Here is a 23,415-nt window from a genome sequence, read left to right as displayed (position 1 = left end):
GTACTTTTAATTCCAAATTCAAATTTGGGGTTAACCTTAACTTAAAAGCAGCTAGCAATGTAGGCCTGCTTTTAAAATGTCACTGGGCACCAAAGCAGTGCACCTATGGGTGTACTACCTATGCTGGGGCTCCACAATCTACAAGCCCTACCATATACTAGGGAATTATAGGGATATTGGTACAGCCAATTGTAATTAACCTAATTTGCATATACCAATAAGTCACAGCACAGGGGCAGAAAAACACCATTATGATTGAAAAATGGAAGCAAAAAGATAGGGGGATTCTGCAGTCAGCCCAGTTTTCCCACAAGGAGAATATGACTTCCCAAAAAAACCCATCTGTGTACAGTTGCCTTACTCTGAGAGTCGGTAAGGAAGGGCGGTTGTTCATGACTATAGTGAGAATACCTACAATGCAGAACTAGGATTACAAGTAACATTTTCTTCTGTATTGTAGTACACAGATAGTCATTAACAAAGAATAGAGTAGCGAGCATGTTCCCACTTTGTGGCTCTCAATGCAAGAAAACAAAATTACAATCAAATTCAGCATGCAGAGAAGTCAAGAAATCCACGTGAGTTAATTAAATAGATTTCGCAGAGTTGCTTAACCTACCAGAGTATCAATCTGAGAATCTTCATTTACACTATAATGTCTAGTGAAAGTATCAAATAAATTCCAAGCTGTACCAATGTCTCAAAGAAGAACGTTCTTGACCCAAGCAGTAGATTCAGATTTTCCTCTAGCAGAGTGGACTCATGCATTACCAGTTATTAGTTTATTTGTTAACTAGTAGCAACATGTAATGTGGGACACTATCAAATGAGCAATGGTCTGCTTGTACTGTCTAAATACAATTTTAAGACTCTTTTTAAGTCTAGAGAATAAAATGATCTTCCTGCCAGAGAGGAATGATTAGGAAAGAATGCAGGAAGAGAAATGGTTTGATTGCAAGGACGTTTGACACATTTTTGAAAACAAAGAAGATTATGTCCTTAGAGAACAAGTTACTTATCTTTGGTAATGCTTTTTTTATGGTTAAGACTCAATCTATCCGCAGATACCTCAACTTAGAATATTACGAGGTGTCACGACTGAATGCAGAAAATCTTGAGCTGTACAATACCTGTGTGCACCTAGGTGGCATCAATCGATTTTGCAATAGATGTTAAGTGTTTGACTATGTCTGCGCCAACACACAGAGCTGCGTCCGAATGGTTGTTTGACCACTGTGCAGAATCTAACATGATGTTAGGATGAAGAGCCCAGTTTGCAGATTAAGGAGGATGGGAGAGTCAGTGAGGAATTTGTATAGTCTCTACAAGAAAAAGTATTACTAAAGGGAAGTAACTTGTTCTTGTGATAGAATCCTTTAACCACAGATTGATCACCTTAGACTAGAAGCCCAAGCAAAATCTCCCTGGAGGTGGGTCTGCGATCTGGCTTAAATCCTGGTAGACCAAATGGGCAAAATGCCCATCTCGACAGACTTGACTGTCTGAGCAGTAGTGCTTAGTATGTGGAGGTACACCCATTTAACAGCTTGGCGAATGTCCATGACAGATACCCGTGCGGTAACAAATTAGTAGTGGCACCGGCCTTGTTGGAATGGGCATGAAAGTTCGTAGGAGGCTGCTTTTTTCAGCAAGTGCATAGCAGATTTAAATGCTATGTACTGTCCATCAAACAATTGTTCTCTCCTGCTCTGACCTGCCTTTCTTCACTCCTGTGAAACCGATAGGGAGCTGATCGTCCATGCTGTAGTCTTTGGCACAATTAATTTAAAAAGACAAAGCCCTTTTTGAATCTAGAGAGTGCAGCCTCCCCCCTCCTTAGAAGGATGAGGTTGGTAATGTGATGTTTTCGCTGACACGGCAAGGGGTCAGTCACCGCGACTCCAAAGACCCTGTTTGTTTGTGCAGAAGCTGATGTACAGAGGGTTAACTGAAAGAGCTTAAAGCTCCACTGACCCTCCTGGCCGATGTTATGGCACGAAGAAGACTATCTTAAGACTCTGAACTCTTAGTGGACAGCTATGTAGGGGCTCGAATGGGGAGCCCATGAGAAACGTAAGGACCAAATTAAGGTCCCACTGAGGCACGATGAAAGGGGTAGAAGGAAACTATTGTTGAAAACCCTCAAGGAAACATGTCACAACAGGTGATTAAACAGGGAAGACTGATATCTGGCAACCTCAAGAAATTCAGTATGGCAGAAAGATAACCTTTATTGGTGCCCAAGGCAGGTGAATAAAAGCACAAACAATAACACCTCTGACAAGGTAGCAGAAAGTGGCTCAAAATGATGGGAGGGGCACAAAGCCACATATTTGTCCTAATGGCAGGTATATACCGTTTTTTAGGGACGTCTGGCTGCCAAAATAACATCACAGATCTCAGGAAGAAAGATTAAAAGCTTTCGACTGTCACTGCTTCGAGCATGAAGGTGGAGCGTGCACAGATTCCGGTGCAGGCCCCTGCGCTGCTGTTGTGAAAGTAGATCCTATTGAGGGGTAGCCTGATCGGAGGACAGATACCAAAATCTCCTTGCTTAGTCCAAAGACACCAAGATACCTTGGGCCCGGTCGGTCCTGATCTTTTTAAGGACTCTGGGCAGGAGCGGTATTGGTGAAAAGACATACAGAAGTCCCCGATTCCAGTCTAACCGGAATGCTTATCAGAGCAACAGCCACCTTGGAATCCTTAGCACACCGAATTGCTGACATTGCACAATTTTTGCAGTAGCGAATAAATTCAGCCAAGGTTCTCTTCATTCTCGGAAGAGACCTGAGCTTCCTCTGTAGGTAGACACCATTTGTGGTCCTCAAAGCATTGACAGCTGAGTTTATCTGCCCATGCATTCAGAGATTCCGCCATGTGCTACACAACCAGGAAGATGTTGTAGGAGGCTGGCCTGGCTTGTACTGGGTACCAGAGGTACTTACATCTTGTGCCAGGTCCATTATCCCTTATTAGTGTAGAAGAGGTGTTTCTAGCAGCTTAGGCTGATAGAAGGTAGCTATGGCAAAGCAGCTTAGGCTGAACTAGGAGACATGTAAAGGTCCTACTATACCACTGGTGTCATATGCACAATATCATAAGAAAACACAATACACAGAGTTACTAAAAATAAAGGTACTTTATGACAATATGCCAAAAGTAACTTAGTTAGTACCCTCAGTATGAGGATGAGTTATATACACAAGATATATGTACACAAACCAAAATTAGGTAAGTAATAGCAAGAAAAGTAATGCAAACAGTGTAGAATTACAATAGATTGCAATAGGAGCACATAGGTATAGAGGCAACACAAACCATATACTCCAATAGAGGAATGTGAACCACGAATGGACCCCAGACCTATGTGAACTTGTAGAGGGTCGCTGGGACTGTAAGAAAACAGTGAGGGTTAGAAAAATAGCCCACCCAAAGTCTTTGAAAGGTGGGTGTAAAGTGCACCTACTACCCCCAGAGAGCACAGAAGTCGTGATAGGGGGATTCTGCAGGAAGAACAAACACCAGCAATGTCACAACAGTGGATTTCCGGACCTGAGTACCTGTAAGACAAGGTGACCAAGTACAATAGTCGCGACAGTGTCGAGAGTGGGCAGGAGCCCAGGAAATGCCAGCTGAGGGTGCAAGGAAGCTGCCACCGGATGGAAGAAGCTTGGAGTTCTGCAAGAAAGAAGAGAGCTAGGGACTTCTCCTTTGGAAGATGGGTGTTCCACGTCGCGATGAAGCTTGCAGAGGTGTTCCCATGCAGCAAGACCGCAAACAAGCCTTGCTAGCTGCAAGGGTCGCGGTAGAGGTTTTTGGGTGCCGCAGGAGGGACCAGTATGTTGCCACTTGGAGAAGAAGACAGAGGGAGCGCCCAGCAACTGAAGGAAGCCCTCACAGAAGCAGGCAGCACCCGCAAGAGTACCTGAACAGGCACTTGGAAGGAAAGTGAACCGGAGTCCACACAAAGTCACAAAAGGGAGTCCCACGATGCCGGAGGACAACTCAGAGGGTTGTGCACTACAGGAAGGAGTGCCGGGGACCCAGGCTTGGCTGTGCAGGAAGGAAATCCTGGAAGAGTGCACAGGAGACGGAGCAGTTGCAAATCACGCGGTACCCAGCAATGCAGTCTAGCATGGGAAGGCAAGGACTTACCTCCACCAAACTTGGACTAAAGAGTCACTGGACTGTGGGAGTCACTTGTACAGAGTTGCTGAGTTCCAGGGACCATGCTCGTCAGAATGAGAGGGGACCCAGAGGACCAGTGTTGCAGTCTTTTGGTGCCAGCGTTAGCAGGGGGAAGATTCCGTCGACCCACGGGAGATTTCGTCGGAGCTTCTGGTGCAGGGTGAAGGCAGGCTACCCCCAGAGCATGCACCACCTGGAAAGAGTCGAGAAAGCCGGCAGGATGAGGCGCTACAATGTTGCTAGTAGTCGGATTGCTACTTTGTTGCGGTTTTGCAGGCGTCCTGAGCAGTCAGCGGTCGATCCTTTGGTAGAAGGTGAAGAGGGAGATGCAGAGGAACTCTGGTGAGCTCTTGCATTCGTTATCTGAAGAATTCCCCAAAGCAGAGACCCTAAATAGCCAGAAAAGGAGGTTTGGCTACCAGGTTAGGAGGATTGGCTACCAAGAGAGGTAAGAGCCTATCAGAAGGAGCCTCTGACGTCACCTGATGGCACTGGCCACTCAGAGCAGTCCAGTGTGCCCCCAACACCTCTGTTTCCAAAATGGCAGAGGTCTGGGACACATTGGAGGAGCTCTGGGCACCTCCCCTGGGAGGTGCAGGTCAGGGGAGTGGTCACTCCCCTTTCCTTTGTCCAGTTTTGCACCAGAGCAGGGCTGGGTGATCCCTCAACCAGTGTAGACTGGCTTACGCAGAGATGGGCACCATCTGTGCCCATCAAAGCATTTCCAGAGGCTGGGGGAGGCTACTGCTCTCCAGCCTTCACACCTATTTCCAAAGGAAGAGGGTTTAACACCCTCTCTCAGAGGAAATCCTTTGTTCTGCCTTCCTGGGCCAGGGCTGCCTGGACCCCAGGAGGGCAGAAATCTGTCTGAGGTGTTTGCAGCAGCAGCAGCTGCAGTGGAGACCCCGGAAAGGCAGTTTGTCAGTACCCGGGTACTGTGCTAGAGACCTGGGGGATCCTAAAACAACATATATACAGTGAAATATGGGGGTAACATGCCAGGCAAGATGGTACTTTCCTACAGATGTCCCGTCACTCAAGCCACGTCCAGAGGCACAGAGCCTCTTAGGACATGATCCACAACCCTGTTTGCTGCAATACCAAATGGCAGGGGTGTTTTCTGTGAACACCTGAACCAGCTTTCCTTTGATCGATACGGGGAAGGCTTTCAATGCTAAGCGAATCACCCTTAGCTCCAGGAGGCTGATGTGGAGCTGGGATTCCCCCAAAGACTAAAGTCCTTTGGTCTCCACCTATCCCAAATGGCTGCCCCAACCCACAAGTGATGCATTGGTCACCATTGTCAGGTCTGGGTGGGGAAGGGAGAGGGGTCTGCCTTTCTTCAGTCACCATTCCAGATCTCTTGCATTCCCCTACAAAATCTGGACCAGGTTGGAGATATTCCCCTGATCCTGCATCCACTGAGACTTCAGGTCCCACTGCAGAGCCCACATGCCATCAGCTGTGCTTAACCAGTAGGATGCAAAACAACATCAGTCCCAGCAGCCTCCAAATCAGTCTTACTGAAACCCGGGATAGAGGCCGAAGCATCAGGATCATGGCCCAAATGTCCTGGACTCTCCACTCAAGAGGGTAGGCAAGGAACTGCGCTGTGTCCAGAATAACTGAGATAAATGGGAGTCTCTGAGAAGGAGTGTGATTTCAGCATGTTGATAGTGAACCTCTGTGACTGCAGAGGTTTGCTGTAGTCTCGGGGTGGGTGAGGACTGCCTGCGGTGAGCTAGCTTTCAGCAGCTAGTCGTCAAGGTGGGGAAGACTGTAATCCTTGACATCTGAAGGGTTGCGGTAACCACTACCATAGCTTTTATGAACACCCGGGGAGCACAGGTAAGGCCGAAGGAGAGCACAGCAACCTGGAAATGCTTATGGCCTACTGTGAACCACAAGAATCACCTGTGAGCCTGCAGGACAGGGATGTAGAAATATGTGTCCTGCAAGTCCAACACTACCATCCACTCTCCAGACCAGAGAGAGCCAAGGTGAGCATCTTGAATTTCTATTGGCACTGAGAGGGCAAAGATCTAGTATGGGGCAGAAGCATCCATACTTTTGGCACAATAATATAGTGGGAATAATAACGCGCCCTCCATTTGGTGTCGACACCATCTTCATAGCTCCTTTGGGCAACAGAGCCTGCACTACATGATGGAGCAAGTAAAAGCTAAAAAGCTGGGAAGCGAAATAGGTTGGGGGTAAGGCTGGTATAGCGGACTCCCATAGAATCCTTGGCTGTGACCATAGAAGGGATGAGAGAACTGTTGCTGAGGCTGGGAAGCCAGAGAAAGGCCTAGGGATCTGGCAGTGACCCAGCTTTCACAAAAACTCCTTTTCAGCTTTCTCTCCAAATAGGCGGAAATCATCGAAAGGCATGTCAATCAAAGATGATTGAAAACTCTGTGGACCGCAACCAGGGGTGGCAGCGAACTGCCACCACAGAGGTCATGGCCCTGCCTAGGGAGTCCCTGGTGTCTAGTTCACACTTAATGGGGAACTTCTATCCATCTCAACTGTCCATCAATGCCTGGTTCAGGATGGTTCATCTGTCTTCAGAGAGCATGGTCAGCAGCTGCGTAACCAAGTCCCATGGAGCATGGGACCGTCAGTTCAAGGAGACATGCAGTGTTCAATGACCACGAGGCCAAGAAGGTAGAAGAGAAGATTCACTTCTCAAAAGTATTCAACCTCTTGGATTTCCTATCCAGTAGGTTGGAGGGTAGTGTCTTGGGGGGGGGTGGTTGGATGTTATGGGAGGTGAAAGATGGGTCTTCTCAGGTGGGACGATGGCAATAGCAATTATGAGGTACACAGATATCCCTGTGCAAGGATTAGCCCAAGCCCCAAGAAGAAAGTAAATGATGGCCTCATTAAAGGGGAGCACTGAGCTCACACCAAGATGAAGCACCTCCGTCAAGACGTTTGTTTTGACCTTGACGGCTGGCAGTTGTAGGTCATGGACCTCTGCTGTCCTATCCATCATGGTTGCAAAGATGCAACTTCCTCCTAAACAAGGCCCAGGGGAGAATGCATACCAGAATATAAGAAGGTATCCCGATCACTGGCATCACAAAGCTCCTCATACCAGTGTTCTTCCTTTTCCAGGTCCTCCTAAAATGTTCACACCACTCTTCTTCATCTTCACCCCCTCCCCTTTAGGTAGGAAGAGCCTGTCCAAGGGTGGCAAGTCAAGGGGTTGAAACAGCCTGTGAAGCACTGGAGTCAATGGTGAACGATGTCAGGGACTGCATCGGATGGACTGGGGCAGGGGTGGGTAGAAGGACACATGTTGGTGTCAGACCGGATCCAGGGGTGGATCCAAAGGGACTGACTGGCATGGGGGCAAATCTGCTGGCAGTAACCCAACAGGGGCATCTCTCAGCTCCATGGAGCTCGAAGACACACCAAAGGGAGTGGATGGCCCAAAGATGGAATGCATGGCATCATAGAAGCCTTTAAATTGGGCTGAGGTTCCTCAGGGGAACTCGAGGAAGTGCAAAGCCAGCCACTGGCTCTGCAGGTGGAGTGCAGGAGTGGGGTTTCAAAGCATGGTGTTTGGATGGGAAAGCCAAAGAGCATTTCAACTACTTCTTGTGCTTTTTGGACTTACCTGACGTCGAGGAAGATGTTTTGGAGTCTTGTGAATTAAAGATGTTGTAGCTCTTGCGACTGATGGCCTTTCATTCACACAATATGACCATTGAGAGAAGAGAACTCTACACCTCTGGTACTGTCTGGTATCCTTGCGGCAAAACTGGGGACGATAAAAATGCTTTTCCTCCTCAAGTCAGCCGCTTTTAAAGTCTCCCAACTCTTTATTAATTTTTTCCAGCTCTCAACCGATATGGGGACCAAAGAGAACAGACCCTGGAAACTGGAGATTCAGTAGGTATTTGCGGAGCTTCTGGTCTCAAGGTAGTGAGACAAACTTTGGAGCCCCGTCTGACAGAAATACCATGACAGACATCTGTTGCTGCTAGATCTGCAGAATCAATAGCAGCACTTATAACTTGCTTGGAAACAAGTTGACTCATTTAAAATGTCTACGAAGTCTTGTTTTCTTTCTTTTGGAAAGGTGCTCCCAAAATTGTACAAAGATTTCAATAAAGCCAGGTTATATCAGAAGTGTGGAGTCACTAGCTGTTTTGATAGCCCTAGCAGATTTTTCTTCCAACTGCATCAATTTTCTTGTTCTCGCTCTCAGGAGAAATCAAACTTTTGGAGCTGAAGGGTGTTTCTTCCTGACTGCTGAAACAATAACAGAATCTAGTTTTGTATCTTGAGTGAGAAATTGATATTCCTGTATATTTCTTAGAGTGTTGATGTGACTGACTTCAAAGTAGCTCGGGTCAGAAACATTTCCTCTGCCAGTCCTGTGAATCCTGGAATTAGTACAAGGACAATTATCAGGGAGTTGTACTTGGGACTTCTATTTGAATGTTTAATTTAGCTGCTCTTCTAATGAGTATGTCTTGAAAAGTTAAGATGTTATCTACTGGAGATGCATGAGAAGAAGCTGGAGGGGAGGTCAGTGAATATGATGTGCCTGTGGCATATTGTAAGGAAATGCCTCCTAGGCATGGTTACCCCCTGCCTTTTTGACTTTGCTGATGCTAAGTTATGACTGAAAGTGTGCTGGGACCCTGCTAACCAGGCCCCAGCACCAGTGTTCTTCCCTAAACTGTACCTTTGCTTCCACAATTGGCACAGCCCTGGCATTCAGATAAGTCCCTTGTAACTGGTACCTCTGGTACCAAGGGCCCTGATGCCAGGGAAGGTCTCTAAGGGCTGCAGCATGTTTTATGCCACCCTGGGGACCCCTCACTCAGCACGTGCACACTGCCTCACAGCTTGTGTGTGCTGGTGGGGAGAAAATGACTAAGTCGACATGGCACTCCCCTCAGAGTGCCATGCCAACCTCACACTGCCTGTGGCATAGGTAAGTCCCCCCTCTAGCAGGCCTTACAGCCCTAAAGCAGGGTGCACTGTACCACATGTGAGGACAATTGTGCATGAGCACTATGTCCTTACAGTGTCTAAGCCAAACCTTAGACATTGTAAGTGCAGGGTAGCCATAAGTGTATATGGTCTGGGAGTTTGTCAAACACGAACTCCACAGTTCCATAATGGCTACACTGAAATCTAGGAAGTTTGGTATCAAACTTCTCAGTACAGTAAATGCACACTGATGCCAGTGTGGAATTTATTGTAACATGCACCCAGAGGGCATCTTAGAGATGCCTCCTGAATACCAATCCGACTTCTAGTGTGGGGCTGACCAGTTTCTGCCGGCCTGCCACAACCAGACGAGTTGCTGGCCACATGGGGAGAGTGCCTTTGTCACTCTGTGGCCAGGAACAAAGCCTGTACTGTATGGAGGTGGTTCACACCTCCCCCTGCAGGAACTGTAACACCTGGCGGTGAGCCTAAAAGGCTCACCCCTTTTGTTACAGCGCCACAGGGCATCCCAGCTGGTGGAGATGCTCGTTCCTCCGGCCACTGCCCCCACTTTTGGCGGCAAGGCTGGAGGAGATAATTAGGAAAACAAGGAGGAGTCACCCGCCAGTCAGGACAGCCCCTAAGGTGTCCTGAGCTGAGGTGACCCCTGCCTTTAGAAATCCTCCATCTTAGTTTTGGAGGATTCCCCCAATAGGATTAGGGATGTGCCCCCTTCCCCTCAGGGAGGAAGCATAAAGAGGGTGTAGCCACCCTCCAGGATAGTAGCCATTGGCTACTGCCCTCCCAGACTTAAGCACAACCCTAAATTTAGTATTTAGGGGCAACCCAGGAAATCAGATTCCTGCAACCTTAACTAAAGAAGAAGGACTGCTGACCTACAAGCCTGCAGAGATGATAGAAGACGACAACTGCTTTGGCCCCTGCCCTACCGGCCTGTCTCCTGACTCGAAAACCTGCAACCAGCGACGCATCCAACAGGGGCCAGCGACCTCTGAAGCCTCAAAGGACTTCTGTGACTCCCAGGGCCAAGAAACTCACATGAGCTGCGGCTCTGCTCAACAACCAGAAACAAACTTGCAACTTTTCTACAACTTCAAAGACCTCACTCTTCCCGTCAGAACGAACCAACGCCACAGGGAGGACTCCCAGGCGACTGCGACCCCGTGAGTAGCCCGAGACGACCCCCATGGACCCCCACAGCGACGCCTGCAGAGAGAATCCAGAGGCTCCCCCTGACCGCGACTGCCTGTAACAAGGGACCAGACGCCTGGACCAAGCATTGCACCCGCAGCCCCCTGGACCAGAAGGAACCGAACCTCAGTGCAGGAGTGACCCCCAAGCGACCCTGTGCCTAGCCCAGGTGATGGTTGGCCCGAGAAGCCCCCCTGTGCCCTACCTGCACCGCTAGAGTGACCCCCGGGTCCCTTAATTTTAACCAATACAAAACCCGACGCCTGCTTTGCACACTGCACCCGGCCGCCCCTGTGCCGCTGAGGGTGTGTTTTGTGTGCCTACTTGTGTCGCCCCCCAGTGCTCTACAAAACCCCCTGGTCTGCCCCCCCCGAGGACGAGGGTACTTACCTGCTGGCAGACGGGAATTGAAGCACCCCTGTTCTCCATAGGCGCCTATGTGTTTTGGGCACCTTTTTGTCCTCTGTACCTGACCGGCCATGAGCTGCTGGTGTGGTAACTTTGGGGTTGCCTTGAACCCCCAACGGTGGGCTGCCTATGCCCAGGAACTGAGACTTGTAAGTGTCTTACTTACCTCACAATCTAGCCAATATTTACCTCCCCCAGGAACTGTTGATTTTTGCACTGTCTGCTTATTGCCATTTTAACAAAAACTGTATATGATATTGCTCTAATTTAAAGTTCCTAACTTACCTGTGTGGAGTACCTTGCATTTTATGTATTTACTTCAAATCTTGAACTTGTGGTTCTGAAAATAAATTAAGAAAATATATTTTTCTAAATAAAAACTATTGGCCTGGAGTTAAGTCTTCGAGTGTGTGTTCCTCATTTATTGCCTGTGTGTGTACAACAAATGCTTAACACTACCCTCTGATAAGCCAACTGCTCGACCACACTACCACAAAAAAGAGCATTAGAATTATCTAATTTTGCCACTATCTTACCTCTAGGGGGAACCCTTAGACTCTGGGCACACTATCTCTCATTTTGAGATGGTATATACAGAGCCAACTTCCTACCCATATTAAGATATACTCCTAGATGTTTATGGAGAGCTTCTCTTTATTTTATATCTGATGATTGTGGAGGTCTTGACATTGATAGAGTTGGCTTTGAGAGTAAAGGTACCGGTAAAGTAAAAAAACAGTACCTTTTGTGTAGGAGTTGCCGTCAAGCCTTTTGATGGTGAATATGTTGGTGCTGATGATCTCAACATCGACTGATGCTCTTGTGAACCGCTTAAGTGTTAAGTATGATGATGGTAGCAACTTTCATATTTCTTCTTCCTTGAACCCCTTCTGTGGGGGTCCTTTTCAGGAGAGGAAGCTGGTGCAGTAGAGGAAGCACCCTTTTTTCCTTCTGGTTCTTTCTTACTTTTGCAGCTGTGAGTTCCTCCAGCTTCCCTCGCAAGCAAATACCCTCCCTGTCCTGGCTCTGTGTCTTTTTGTAAAAATGAACATTCTTACAGAATTTGATGGAGGTAAGCATACCCACAAAGTCAGATCACACACAGTTCAAGTGTGTCAGAGTCAGCCTTCTTCCTTCCACAGGACGGCACTTCACAAAAAGAGAAGGCAGTGGAGCAGGAAAAAATATATTTGATTTTGTTAAAAGTCAGGGGAGATGTTAAGATCTTCAAAAGATGTTGAGTTAAGTGTGAAAAACAATATCTTTCTGAAACAAAAACCTCAGAAAAAGGTGGGTTTCAACCCCTTAAGTGTTCTGAGAACTAGTCAGTACAAGACCGAAAACAAACCTAAGCCTGTGAGGCACACTGCCAGTAAAGTGCAAGCTGGGTAATGGAAGCTAGTGGCTCTCTTAAAGTTATGCAGCCATGCCTAGATGACGATCAGTGGCTATCGCACCCTTAGCCCTCAAAATTACTTCAGCCAAGATTACTATGTACATACAAATAGAGATTTGTAAAACATCGTTTGGGCATATTAAGGTCTGCGCTACACCTTCCACTTTGGCAGAGGAAGCAAATCCCAACCACTTGTTGTTTGTGCGGAAAAGGTTTGGAGGATTTGCTGCACCTGCTCTGTACCTGCACAGAACTGAAGAGAGATAGTGATTGACTGCTCAAAACACAGTCTTGGCCTGTTTGAAGTAAGAGGACCCACAGCTGGACTTCAGTCAGGTACATTTTTTTTTCTTTTGTTTTTTTAGAGTTGGTACAGAAGAAAATGCTAAAAGTCATCCGGCCCATATTCTCTGTATCGGCAGTCGTTATGGATGTGGAAGGCACCAGATGTCTGTCATTTGAACAGGTCCTATAAGCAGCGCACTCTTAAACAAGCTTCCTTGATAGACGCAGAGCAAGGAATTTCCCCTCTCTTTAATTTTAGGGACACACTGCACTTTCTTAAGCCTATCCCATAAAGAAGTATGACATACTGGCACCTCTGGGGAATAAGAGCACACTGTTATATTTTGAGCATTGACAGGTCCACTTATCGTCAGGTCAGAAAATGTTGTCTCTCTTTCCCTTTAGTTTTTTTTTTAACAATTAAAACAATGCTGTTCAAACATGCATTTTTTAACTGTGGTTCATGACATTTTATTACTCTTCTATGGTTTGTCTCTACTGTACTGGTTTTAATTAACTATGCAAATACATTTACTTACTAAAGCCACATTTCATCGTCTAAGGAAAGGTACCTAACCCCAGGGCAGTGTTAGGGGACGACCATCAGTTTGACACATGTAGACAACTTTCTTACAGGAAAATCACAGTTTTCATGAAAAACACTATCACGTGGCTGCCATTTAGCATATGTACAAAAGGCATGTTTGTCAACAGAATTGTAGTTATATTTTAAAACGATGCAATTTTTACCATAAAACAAATGCTACATAGGGGAAAAACACTACAATGATGATTAAGAAGGTACTGCATGTCTGCCTGAAGGTCACACATTGTGGCTAACTCCTTCTATGTAGGGACAAAGGCTGTGCACATGGCTAAGCAGATACGTGGCAGATGAATGAAGTGCAACATGAAAAGGTCACAGGTACGGGTTAGTTATGACTCAGCGAATACAAACCCCAGAAATTCCATCAAATTCCAAAGTTATGATATGCAACGCACACATAACTCCTGCCTCCCATCACACTCAACACGTGACTTGGCCATTGGCACAGAAAAACAAAGCTGACTCCTAAGAGCAAAACACAGCAAACAGCATGAGGGGATGGGTGCGCTGCATACCTTAAGTGGAGAATTTGAAGGTATTTCTGAATTTGTACTAGTTGAACCATAACTAACCTTTAACTCTTAAGGACTCACTGGCCATGGTTGGTCCTCTCATTTCCCTGCAGGGACTAAACTAAACTGAAGGTTAGCAAATACCAAGAAGAAAAGCGCATTTAATTCATAATACTAACAAGTGGTTTACCTTTAAGAAAAGGGACTGGAAATTATTTGCTGCTCTGATACCAAATGTAAGAAGCTGGGTTCTGTTTGCAGACCGCCCGACCCACTCTTTGCCTGGTGTTTGATGCAACTTTGACTGAAGAGCACTGGGATCCTGTTAACCAGGTTCCCTGCACCAGTCTTCCTTTCCCAAAACAAGACAACTGGTCACTTGATCCCCAAGTGGCCAGGTCCTCTAGCACCTTTGTCCCTAGTAAATTGTATCTCTGCTACCTAGGTCCTAGGTACTAAAAATGGTCCCCTAAGAGTTGCAGCATACCTTTTGTCACTCTAAGGGACCCACCATCAAACTCATGTAGACAGCCACTGCAGGCGGAGTTACAAGGTGCTCCAAAAAGTGAAAACACATACATGACACACACTCATGTGCCAAGTCCCCTAAAACACTGCCTGTAATATTTTAAGTCACCCCTACAGCAGGCCTTACAGCCCTAAGGCAGGGTGTATTATATTACAGATGAGGGCATATCTGCTTGAGCAAATATACCCTTACTATTTCTTTGTTGATTCTCAGACATAGTAAGTGAACAGGGAAGCCATTCTAAATACATGTGCTGGGCACTGGCCAATACCAATTCTCCAGCTACATGATGGCTTCACTGAAACTAGGGATGTTTGGTAACAAACATCTCATATTAATAAACTCTCACTGATCCCAGTGATCGATTTATTAATATATGGACCTAGAGGGCACCTTAGAGGTGCCCCCTGAAAACCTACCAACTGTTAGTGGGCTTACTGACTACACTCTAGCCAGCCTGCCACCAAAAGATGAAGTTCTGACCCCCACGGGTATGGAAGCCTTCGCTCTCTGGAGAAACAAAGCCTGCTCTGGCACACACCCCTCCCAAAAGGACGATCAGCAAAACTGCATTCCAAGGCAGAGAGCTTCACCAAATCCCTCTGCCTTTGGTATGCAGATCTGGTTCTCCACAGAGGGAGACACCGACCTCCCCTGTCCCTGGCACCTGGACAAGCAGAAAAATTAGCTATATAGGAGCGTGTTGCACTGCCAGGTTGGTCACACCCCTAGGGTGACCAGCCTGAAGTGAACACAGCTTTAGGACTGCTACCATCTTGTGTGTGGTGGATCTCGGAACACTGGGACAGGGTGATGCCCACTCCCCAAAGGAAGTGGTCATCTACAGGATGTAGTGACCCCAAGGGTAAGTAGACCATTGGCTACTACTCTTCACTCCCGTTAACTGCCCCTAAATTGAGTATTTAAAGGATCCCCGGATACTGGGAGCTCAGATCTTTGCTGGACATAGCAGAAGGAGTGGAGGAGAAGCCTGATGACCGGGGAACCAAGGAAAACAATGGACAGGGCGGCAACCCTGCTAGCTGCCTGCTGCACCAGACCCTCGTGGAGCAACTGACCTGTCCTGCCACTGCAGCATCCAAGAAACCGGGAGAGCTGCCAGTGCTTCACAAATTGCCAAGAATAACTCCCTTGGAGCAGAGGAGCTGCATCGGCAGGCAACCAAAAAAAGAACTGTGAGAACTGGGACTGCCAAAACCTGAGAACGGACATCACCACTACACTTGAGCTGCCTAGCCCGAACTGAAATGGGCCACCGGTGTCAACGTGGTTCCCAGGCCCTCCAGAGACGCCCACTGTGGACTTACAACAGCATCAGCAGCCTCTTTCTACAGACCCCCTTTAACCATGACCGCCTCTGGAGAAGGAGACCTGACAGTCCACGGTCCCTATACCCAGATGCCCCGGACTGAGGCGAAGGGGACCACTGATGTGTCTATGTCCCCCAGGCTCGCGAGACTGGAGCCAACTTGTTGGTTTGGTCGGACTGGTCCCCCAGTCCACTGTGACCGCAACTGGCTACGGAAACCAGACAGTCCAAACCACCTCTGCAGCCGGCCACCCCACAGCAAGGAGAACAGGACCACTGGTGTCCCTACGTCCCCAAGCATCGTAAGACCTGAACTCCCTCGGTGGTTTATTAAGACTGGACTCTCAGTCCACCCCTGCAGCATCTTTGTGACTGGACCAATCCTCATTGAGTTACATGTGGCACCCAACACTGAACGGCACCACTGCACCTGGCAGCCCCAGTGCCTCCCTAGGTGACCTGCTGGTGTGGCGTAGGACGCTGCCTTTAAGTCCAGAAGACTGGTCCTGTAAGTTGCTGTGAAGTACCTGTTGCCTTGTATGTTTTCTCTCCCACAGAGTAACACTGCAGCTCCAGAAAAATGCACTGTCAACTTTTGAAAACTCTAAAAGTTCCTATCACAGAAAGTACTCATCTGATTCCGGTGATCTTGGTATCTAAATATATATAAACGTATGTGTTGCTTTTATAAATTGGTGTCGGATTTCTTAATTGAGTGTGTGTCTCACTTACTGCCTATGTGTGTGCCTTACATGCTTCGCACTACCCTCTGATATGCCTAGCTGTTTGTCACACTACCACAAAAGAGAGCATTTGGGGTGTCATTTTTGCCTCTGTAATTCCTTTGGGGTTTGCTTTGACTCTTTACACAGTGTACCATTTTTTGGTCCACCATTTAAACAGCCAGCTCCCTACACCAACTGAATGTTTTGTGATGGGTTAGGGTCCAAGATCCTAAAGTAAGGAGTTTAGTAAACATTAACATAAGAGGTACTCACAAGAGAACCTCTGCAATTGGATAGGGTGGGAGAGGAAGAAAAAACAAGAACACTGTACAGCACTTTTACAATGGTAGATTTCAGGTAGAGATTTCATCTGTATGTAGGCGAAGGAACAATTTGAGCATGAAAAGCTGTAAGGAAATAAAGAGAATTTACCTTCTTCATCCTGAAAAATCACTTCAAAATTCTTGCTCCAGTCGGAGATGGAAAAGTTTCGTGTTGCTTTGAGAGACTGTGAATGAAGGGGAAATGAAAGCAGTGAAGTACTAATTTTGTGCATAGGGAAGTGAGAAGGACGTTGCTAATAAGGTATTAAGGAAATACAATGAGAAAAGCAATGATGAGAAGGATGACGAACAGGTTGGAGCGTACATACCGAGTCCAGCAAGGCATGGCGACTGACTTTCAGTGTGATCTTAGAATGAGGTCTCTTCATGTGCACTTGTCGAAGCTCTCGTTGGAAAAAGTTCACCTTGTCCTGAAAAGTCTCTGACCCCCCTGAAAAAGAAATGAAGTGTGTACATCACTATTTATTTTTCAAACCTGTTGATAAATAAACTATACTCCAGGACCAACACAATTCTGCACTTTCATAGTATATTATATGGTGATGATGTGCAACCTCACTTACCAACCTGTTAGGGACAAGTAGGTTTCATTTGTTAAACCTTCAGCTGTACCCTGGGTAGATGTGTCTTTGAGCAGTCAGGATTACACAAAGGAACAAGTCTGAAGCATTTAAACAGCACCAGAAAAACTGAAGAAATGCATGAAACACTCAAGAAATCTGACACCAATTGATATATTTTTAAATATTTTTAGACAACAAAAATGAAAAAAAATCTACCAGAGGGTTTGGGACATACAGCAATTACAGCAAACAAGCACTGGCAAATTCAATGGATTTGGCACAGAGAAGCTTACTCTGGGAAAACGTGGGGTAAGTAGCAATGTGGTTACTTTGAGTTACCTTTAGGAGACCAACTCTGGCATGGAGTCAGTCAGGGGGCCAGCAAGGCCCTACAAAACAGTTAACTTCCAGAAAGAAGCTGCATCGAGTTAGTTACAGTCACTTTTATATCCCTGCCACAGACTCCAATGGAAGCGGACCTAACACAAGGGATACAGGATGCTGAAAATGTTCAAGGATGCAATGCCGTTTATAGGGGTCTTCCTGCAGCTACTTCGTGGTCCACAGGCTTTGTGATGAGGCACTGGTTACAGGGGTCTACATACCTCGAAGTCATCTAGAGCATGGCAGCAGCCCAGTTACCACTAAGTTACCAATCGCCCAGTATCTCATTTACAGTCAAACCAATCCTTAGCTGGTAACTTGCCTTCTAGGTGACCAAGTTGCCCTCGGACAACTCTCCCAGGTCCAGGTGTGACTAAGGCTTTGGTCCTTGTCCCTGGTGCTGAATGAGGAGAACGTTGCAAAGATCTGAGCTACAACTCGTCCCTGCAGGCTTCTTCTTCAGCTGTTGTAGTCCTGTGCTGCGAACAGGAGGTCAGCTATGTGACCCTTGGAGTCTCTTACTTCGGCTGGGCTCGGGAAACAACTTCTCCACAAGGACAAATTAGGCACAGTCCTTTTTCCTTCGCTAACCATCAGGTACAGCAGGAGCCGACTACATCAGTGCATCTTCTCTTCTTTGGGTCCTTGGTGGAGCTGGGTAGTCCTTCTTCGGTCCACTTTTCCAAACCAATGAGATCTGTGTCCTGTGTGCCAGGAATTCCTGTTTTAAGCTCAGAAAATGTCCTCAGGGAGGTAGAGGTCACCAGCCAAAGGGCTAAAAGGTTCCTTCCCTTCTGGTGACCACTTCCAGCAAATTGTGGCATCTGGCTATCCCAGAATGCTCAATTATGCCCATTTTCAACACAGTAGAACCCCTCTCTCGGGGTGTTGAGCTGCTTAGCCCAACCCAGAGGTGTCGGTCTCTGAAAAAACTGTTTTGCAACTGGTTTCCATTCTCCTTTCTAAATGCCAGTCTGTATACCTAAACAAAAGAGCAGCCCCTCTCGCAAGTGTTCATCATTTGCCTTTCAAAAGGAAACGTCTCCTTTGAAGCTCACCTTCTGGGCCAAAAGCTGTGTGCTTTCCTACCAGACCGAGGTAACACATCTCCCCCATGCAGGTTTCCATTATGGCCTTCTCTGGGAGTCGTTAGCATTTCTCCCCGGGATGGCAGACAGCTGTCTAAAGGACAGTGTAGGAAACTAGCCTGGTGTGTGGTGGACACCTACGGTGTTGGTACCTTATACCAGGTACAGGGAGCCCCTATTAGTGAATGTAGGCAGTGTCTAGGAAGCCAGGGTTCTCTAGAGGGAGCTGTGAATTAGCAGCCAAGACTTATCTAAGAGACATGCAAAGCTTATGCTATTTCACAAGAGTCACACAGCAACTTATCACACATGAAAGAACCACACAGTGTAACAAAAATAAAGTTACTTTAATTTAGTAACACAACTCTAGATTACTTACAGGCAGTCCCCCTACTGGAGGTAGGGACACACTATATATACACAAAATAAAAATTAGGAAATGGCGCAAGAAAAAACAGGCATTGGTAAGAATTAGTGAAAAATAGTTAGGGCCCTAAGGGAGGACCAAACCATTTACTAAAAGACTGGAATGCGAAGTGAAGTCAGCCACCCAAGGATATGGAGTCATTAGAGGGAAGCTGGAAGAACTAGGGACCCCAAAAGGTGAGTACCTAAGAGCAGAAGTAAGTACCTGGTTTTCCCAAGGACTAACAAGAGGACTTAGAAAATGGACTGTGCAAGAACAGGGCCAGGCTAGAAGAAACAAATGGTGGATTCTGGAAGAAGAGGACCTCCCCAAAGGAAGGGGACCGAGTCCAGTCCACAATGGAGTGTCCAGCTGTGGCAGGAGTCACTACCCATCCTTCTGTGGATAAAGATCCGGATCGATGGAGGAAGGAGAAGACCAGCTAAGGAGCCCAGGAGCTGAAGACAAGTCTTTGGAGCAGTGTAGATGGTGTCCTACATCGGTAGTCGGGTCGCAGATGGTCACTGGCTTAGGATAACCACCAACCAGCCTTGGCAAAAGCCAGAAGAAGCAAAAGAAGAGTTGCAAGGCTGAAGAGGACCAGCAAGGTCCAGGGGGCTCAACCCTTGGAGGGAGTCCGGTCTGACCATCAGAAGTCAGGAGAGTCACCGGAAGCAGCCCCCATAGGCAACCCCACTGGCAGCAGGCATAGTAAGTTGCAGTGAGGCCCAATCAGCAAACCTGGAGAGGAGTCCCATGTCACTGGAGCAGCAGAGAGAAGACTGTTCTTGGCAGGATGAAGTGCTGGAGGCTAGGGCTACTCGGAGCCTGAAGATCCCTTGGAGCAGGAGACAACAACCCTTGGTAGCTGCAAGAGTCACAGTGCCCAGCAGATTCCTTCTTGCTTCTTGGTGCAGACTGAAGTCTTGCCGACCCCAGAGGATGCACAGCTGGGGAAATGTTGCAGTTGCTGGAAGGAGCCAGCGAAACAATGTTGCAAGGCAAGGTTGTCTTGGGAGCTGCAGTCTTGTCAGTTCTTGAAGAATCCAGTTGTGGTTCCAGTGGCCAGAAGCAGACGTAAATGATGCAGATGAGTCCAGGTGGATGCTTGCAAACTGAATCTGGGGACCCACCCTCGAGGCAGTCTTTAAATAGCCCTAAAAGGTGGGTTGGCCATCTTGCAAGATGACCACCTATCAGGAGGGGTCTCTGACATCACCTGCCTGACCTGGCCATTCAGATGCTCCCGGGGGCCTCTGCACATCTTAGTTTCAAGATAGCAGAATCGAATGGCCACCTGGAGGAGCTCTGGGTCCCTCCCCTTTCCTTTGTCCAGTTTCGTGCCAGAGCAGGGACTGAGGGGCCCTGGGCTGGTGCAAACTGGTTTATGCAAGGAGGGCACTAAATGTGTCCTTCACAGCCAAACCGGTGGCTTGGGGAGACTACTCCTCCCGGGCCTTATAACACCTATTTCCAAAGGTGGGTGTTTGCCTCTCTCTCCCACAGGAAATTCTTTCTTCTGCCTTCTCCTACTTGTGCTGGTCAAGCAGCAGAAGGGCAGAAACATGTCTCAGGGTTGGCAGCAGCGCAGGCTGGCCGGAAAACCCTAGAAGACGGGTAGGAGCAATACTCAGGGTCTTCCAAGAAGCCCCCAGAGTGCATGGAATCATACAACCAATAATGGCAACAGTATTGGGGTCTGATTCCAACACGTTTGATACCAAACATGCCCAGGTTCTGAGTTACCCTTATGTAGCTGGACACAGGTAGTGACCTACGTCCAGTACACAAGTAAAATGGCTTCCGTGCACTTACGAAGACCAATGTAGTGTGGCTGCAGTTCATAGGGGCACCTCTGCTCATGCTTGGGTGCCCTCACACCCTGCACTCTGGGGTAGGAGGGCCTACCAAAGGGGTGACCTACAGTGACCTGGTGCAGTGACCTGTTGTGAAAGGGTGCATGCACCTTTTCACGCAGGCTGCAATGGCATGCATGTAGACACATGGGTGGCACAATACATGGTGCAGGCCATGGGGGACCCCCGGTGTCCCCGTGCCCTGGGTACCTAAGTACCATATACTACGGAATTATAAGGGGACACTAGTATGCCAATTGTGGAGTTGACAAAGGTCCTAGGCAACCAAGTTTAGAGGGAGAGAGCAAAATAACTGGGGTCCCGGTTAGCAGGATCCCAGTGAAAACAGTCTAAGCACACTCTTAGAAGTCAAAAAGTGGGGTTAACCATGCCAATAAGAGGATACTTTCCTACAGAGACTACAAGTGTAACCGTGTTTGGGCACAGGGGTTAAGGGCAACAAAGTGGCAGCTTTGTGAAGTTGCACACTACAATAAGTTACATTAATTTAGACTTTAGCTGTCAGAAGTTAGCAAGGATGAGTTATCGGCTTACAACTCTGCACTTACCAATGGGGCTATTAGTGTTTTCCACAGTAAAAACGACATTTGTGTTTTTTTTTTTACTGTTGAGTCATGGATACATGTTCCTTTGTCTAACATACAGTACCTTGCTTTAGGGCTCGTTAGGCCTGCCTCGGCCTTACATATATTAGAAAGGGAACTTTGAGCTTTGCCATTGCTTTAAATGGCAAAATCGATTTAGAAGTTTACAACTGTCCTTCCAGTCTGGGAACCATGTTTTAATTTTGTCACACCCAGGGTGGCACAATCAGTGCTGCAGTCCCTGGGTGGCCCTCTAACTTGCAGACTCTGGGTGCTTGGGTACCATATACTAGGGACTCACAAGTAAGTTGGTTTTGTGGTGGTGCATTGGATCGATTCCTTGTGTATGATGGGGATCCCTTTACCAGGTTGTTGATGCGGTCAGAGCAGATGATATTGTATCCATTTGGTATTGCGGTGGGGATGAGCCAGGTCTCAGTGAGGAAGAGGGCACTGGGTGGTATGGTGGAGATGAGGTCCCAAACCTTGTTGGTGTGGTTGCATAGTGACCGTGACTTTAGGCCTCTCTCCAGGTCTTTAGCTCATTCAGTTAAAATATTTCCACCCTCATCAAGGCTGTGGCAAATGGCAGGGTTCATAAGCCCGGCTGTTTCAGATTAATTTCACAAAACAGCTGTTTCATGCACACAATATAGGACTGCCCAGTCCTATATTGTGTGCAATACATTAAACTTTCTGAACTAGAGTCAAACAACTTGTCACCCCAGATCCTAAACTGGGCCTGTTGGAGATTATGGACGGTTTGATAGGACCTGCGGGGGCTAGTATATTTATCGGAGTGGGGCTACTGGTAGTCAAGAGATGCATAGCCCAGAAGTGGAAGGACAGGACCGCTCCAATGCTGGGTAAATGGTGCAGTGTGATGGGCTGCTGCTTGAAGGCCAAAGGAATGATAAAGACAGCGCGGGCTATACTAAAGAGCATCAAAAGATTTGGGGGCCCTAATAGAGTCATTGCAATAAACTCAGCCCATAATAAGAGTCTGCAAGTTTCCCACCGCTGTCTGTATGATAATTAATGAAATAATTAGCAGGAGCTTTTCTTTAACAAGATGAATTCTAGCAACTATGAACTGTAGCATGCATAATTTCCCAAACTTTGCAGTATGACTTATGTTAAAGGTTTCTTGATATTATGTACCTAAGCAAAATAAAAATATAAAAAAGATTACAAATATTGGGTTTTACAAATCAGATTTCATACCTATTCCCCTGAGAAGATCTTAGTCATGGAATTGTTGTTACACTTTGCAAAACAGTCGTATTGAAGGAAGAAAAAAGAAAAGAAAAACAGCAAACACCTGTTTTAACAATGAGAACAGTCCCCCTTCCCTCCCGCAAAGAGTTGCATCTACAGTATCCTCATGCTAATAGTGACAGGTTCTGCTCAAGTGCCTCTGGGTCAGAACTGAAGTCTCATCATGTTTACATGTCCCTCTGTGTTGATGGGGCGTGTGGGGGATACTGGTTAGTAGTGAGTGCAGTAGAGGGGCTAATGCAGCGCCCTGTTGAGGGGCGAACTCTTATCACGCTGCTATTATGCCAGTGTCCTGGTCTTTGAGAGCCTCCCAAGCGCGGGCCATGTCCAGGTTACCAATCCCTCATTTAGCTTCTCTCAGTCGTACTCACCTTTTGCACTCTGCCCACTTCTCTAGCTCCCTATGCCACATAAGGATCCGGGGCTGGGGGATTCCAACTCCTCATGATATCCTGCTCAGCAAGAATAAATGCCATATCTTGGAATCTGCTAGTAGCCTTAGTTTTAGAGGTGTGGGGGAACCAGCACAGGACGCGATTGTCCAGTAAAAATAATACAAATATATATTTAAAAGGGAAAAGTGGAAGGGAGAAACACAAGAGGGTGGTCAATGGGGGTTGACAAACAGCACATAGAAGCAGTGTGGGGTGGGAGGGATGAACAAGAATATGTGGTGAACAGAGGAGTACATTGGAAAGTAGTAGGATAAGTGAGAGATACAAGATGGTGAAGGGTAGGGAGGG

The 23,415-nt window shown here is 47.1% G+C and overlaps 1 protein-coding gene across 3 annotated transcripts in view; it reads right to left on the bottom strand.

Moving 5' to 3' along the window:
* AREL1 (apoptosis resistant E3 ubiquitin protein ligase 1) overlaps positions 1-23,415 on the bottom strand; it is a 708,282-nt gene that overhangs the window by 418,120 nt on the left and 266,747 nt on the right. For all 3 annotated transcript variants that reach the window (XM_069208486.1, XM_069208484.1, XM_069208485.1), the window contains exons 11-12: positions 16,801-16,922; positions 16,581-16,656 (exon numbers count right to left, since the gene is read on the bottom strand). In XM_069208486.1, the coding sequence (XP_069064587.1) occupies positions 16,581-16,656; positions 16,801-16,922 (198 nt within the window). The remainder of the gene's footprint in view (positions 1-16,580; positions 16,657-16,800; positions 16,923-23,415) is intronic.

This window comes from Pleurodeles waltl, chromosome 9 (assembly GCF_031143425.1).
Source record: "Pleurodeles waltl isolate 20211129_DDA chromosome 9, aPleWal1.hap1.20221129, whole genome shotgun sequence".
Lineage (NCBI taxonomy): Eukaryota > Metazoa > Chordata > Amphibia > Caudata > Salamandridae > Pleurodeles > Pleurodeles waltl.
The sequence above is the reverse complement of the archived record's forward strand: the minus strand, read 5'-3'. Positions and strand labels throughout refer to the sequence as shown.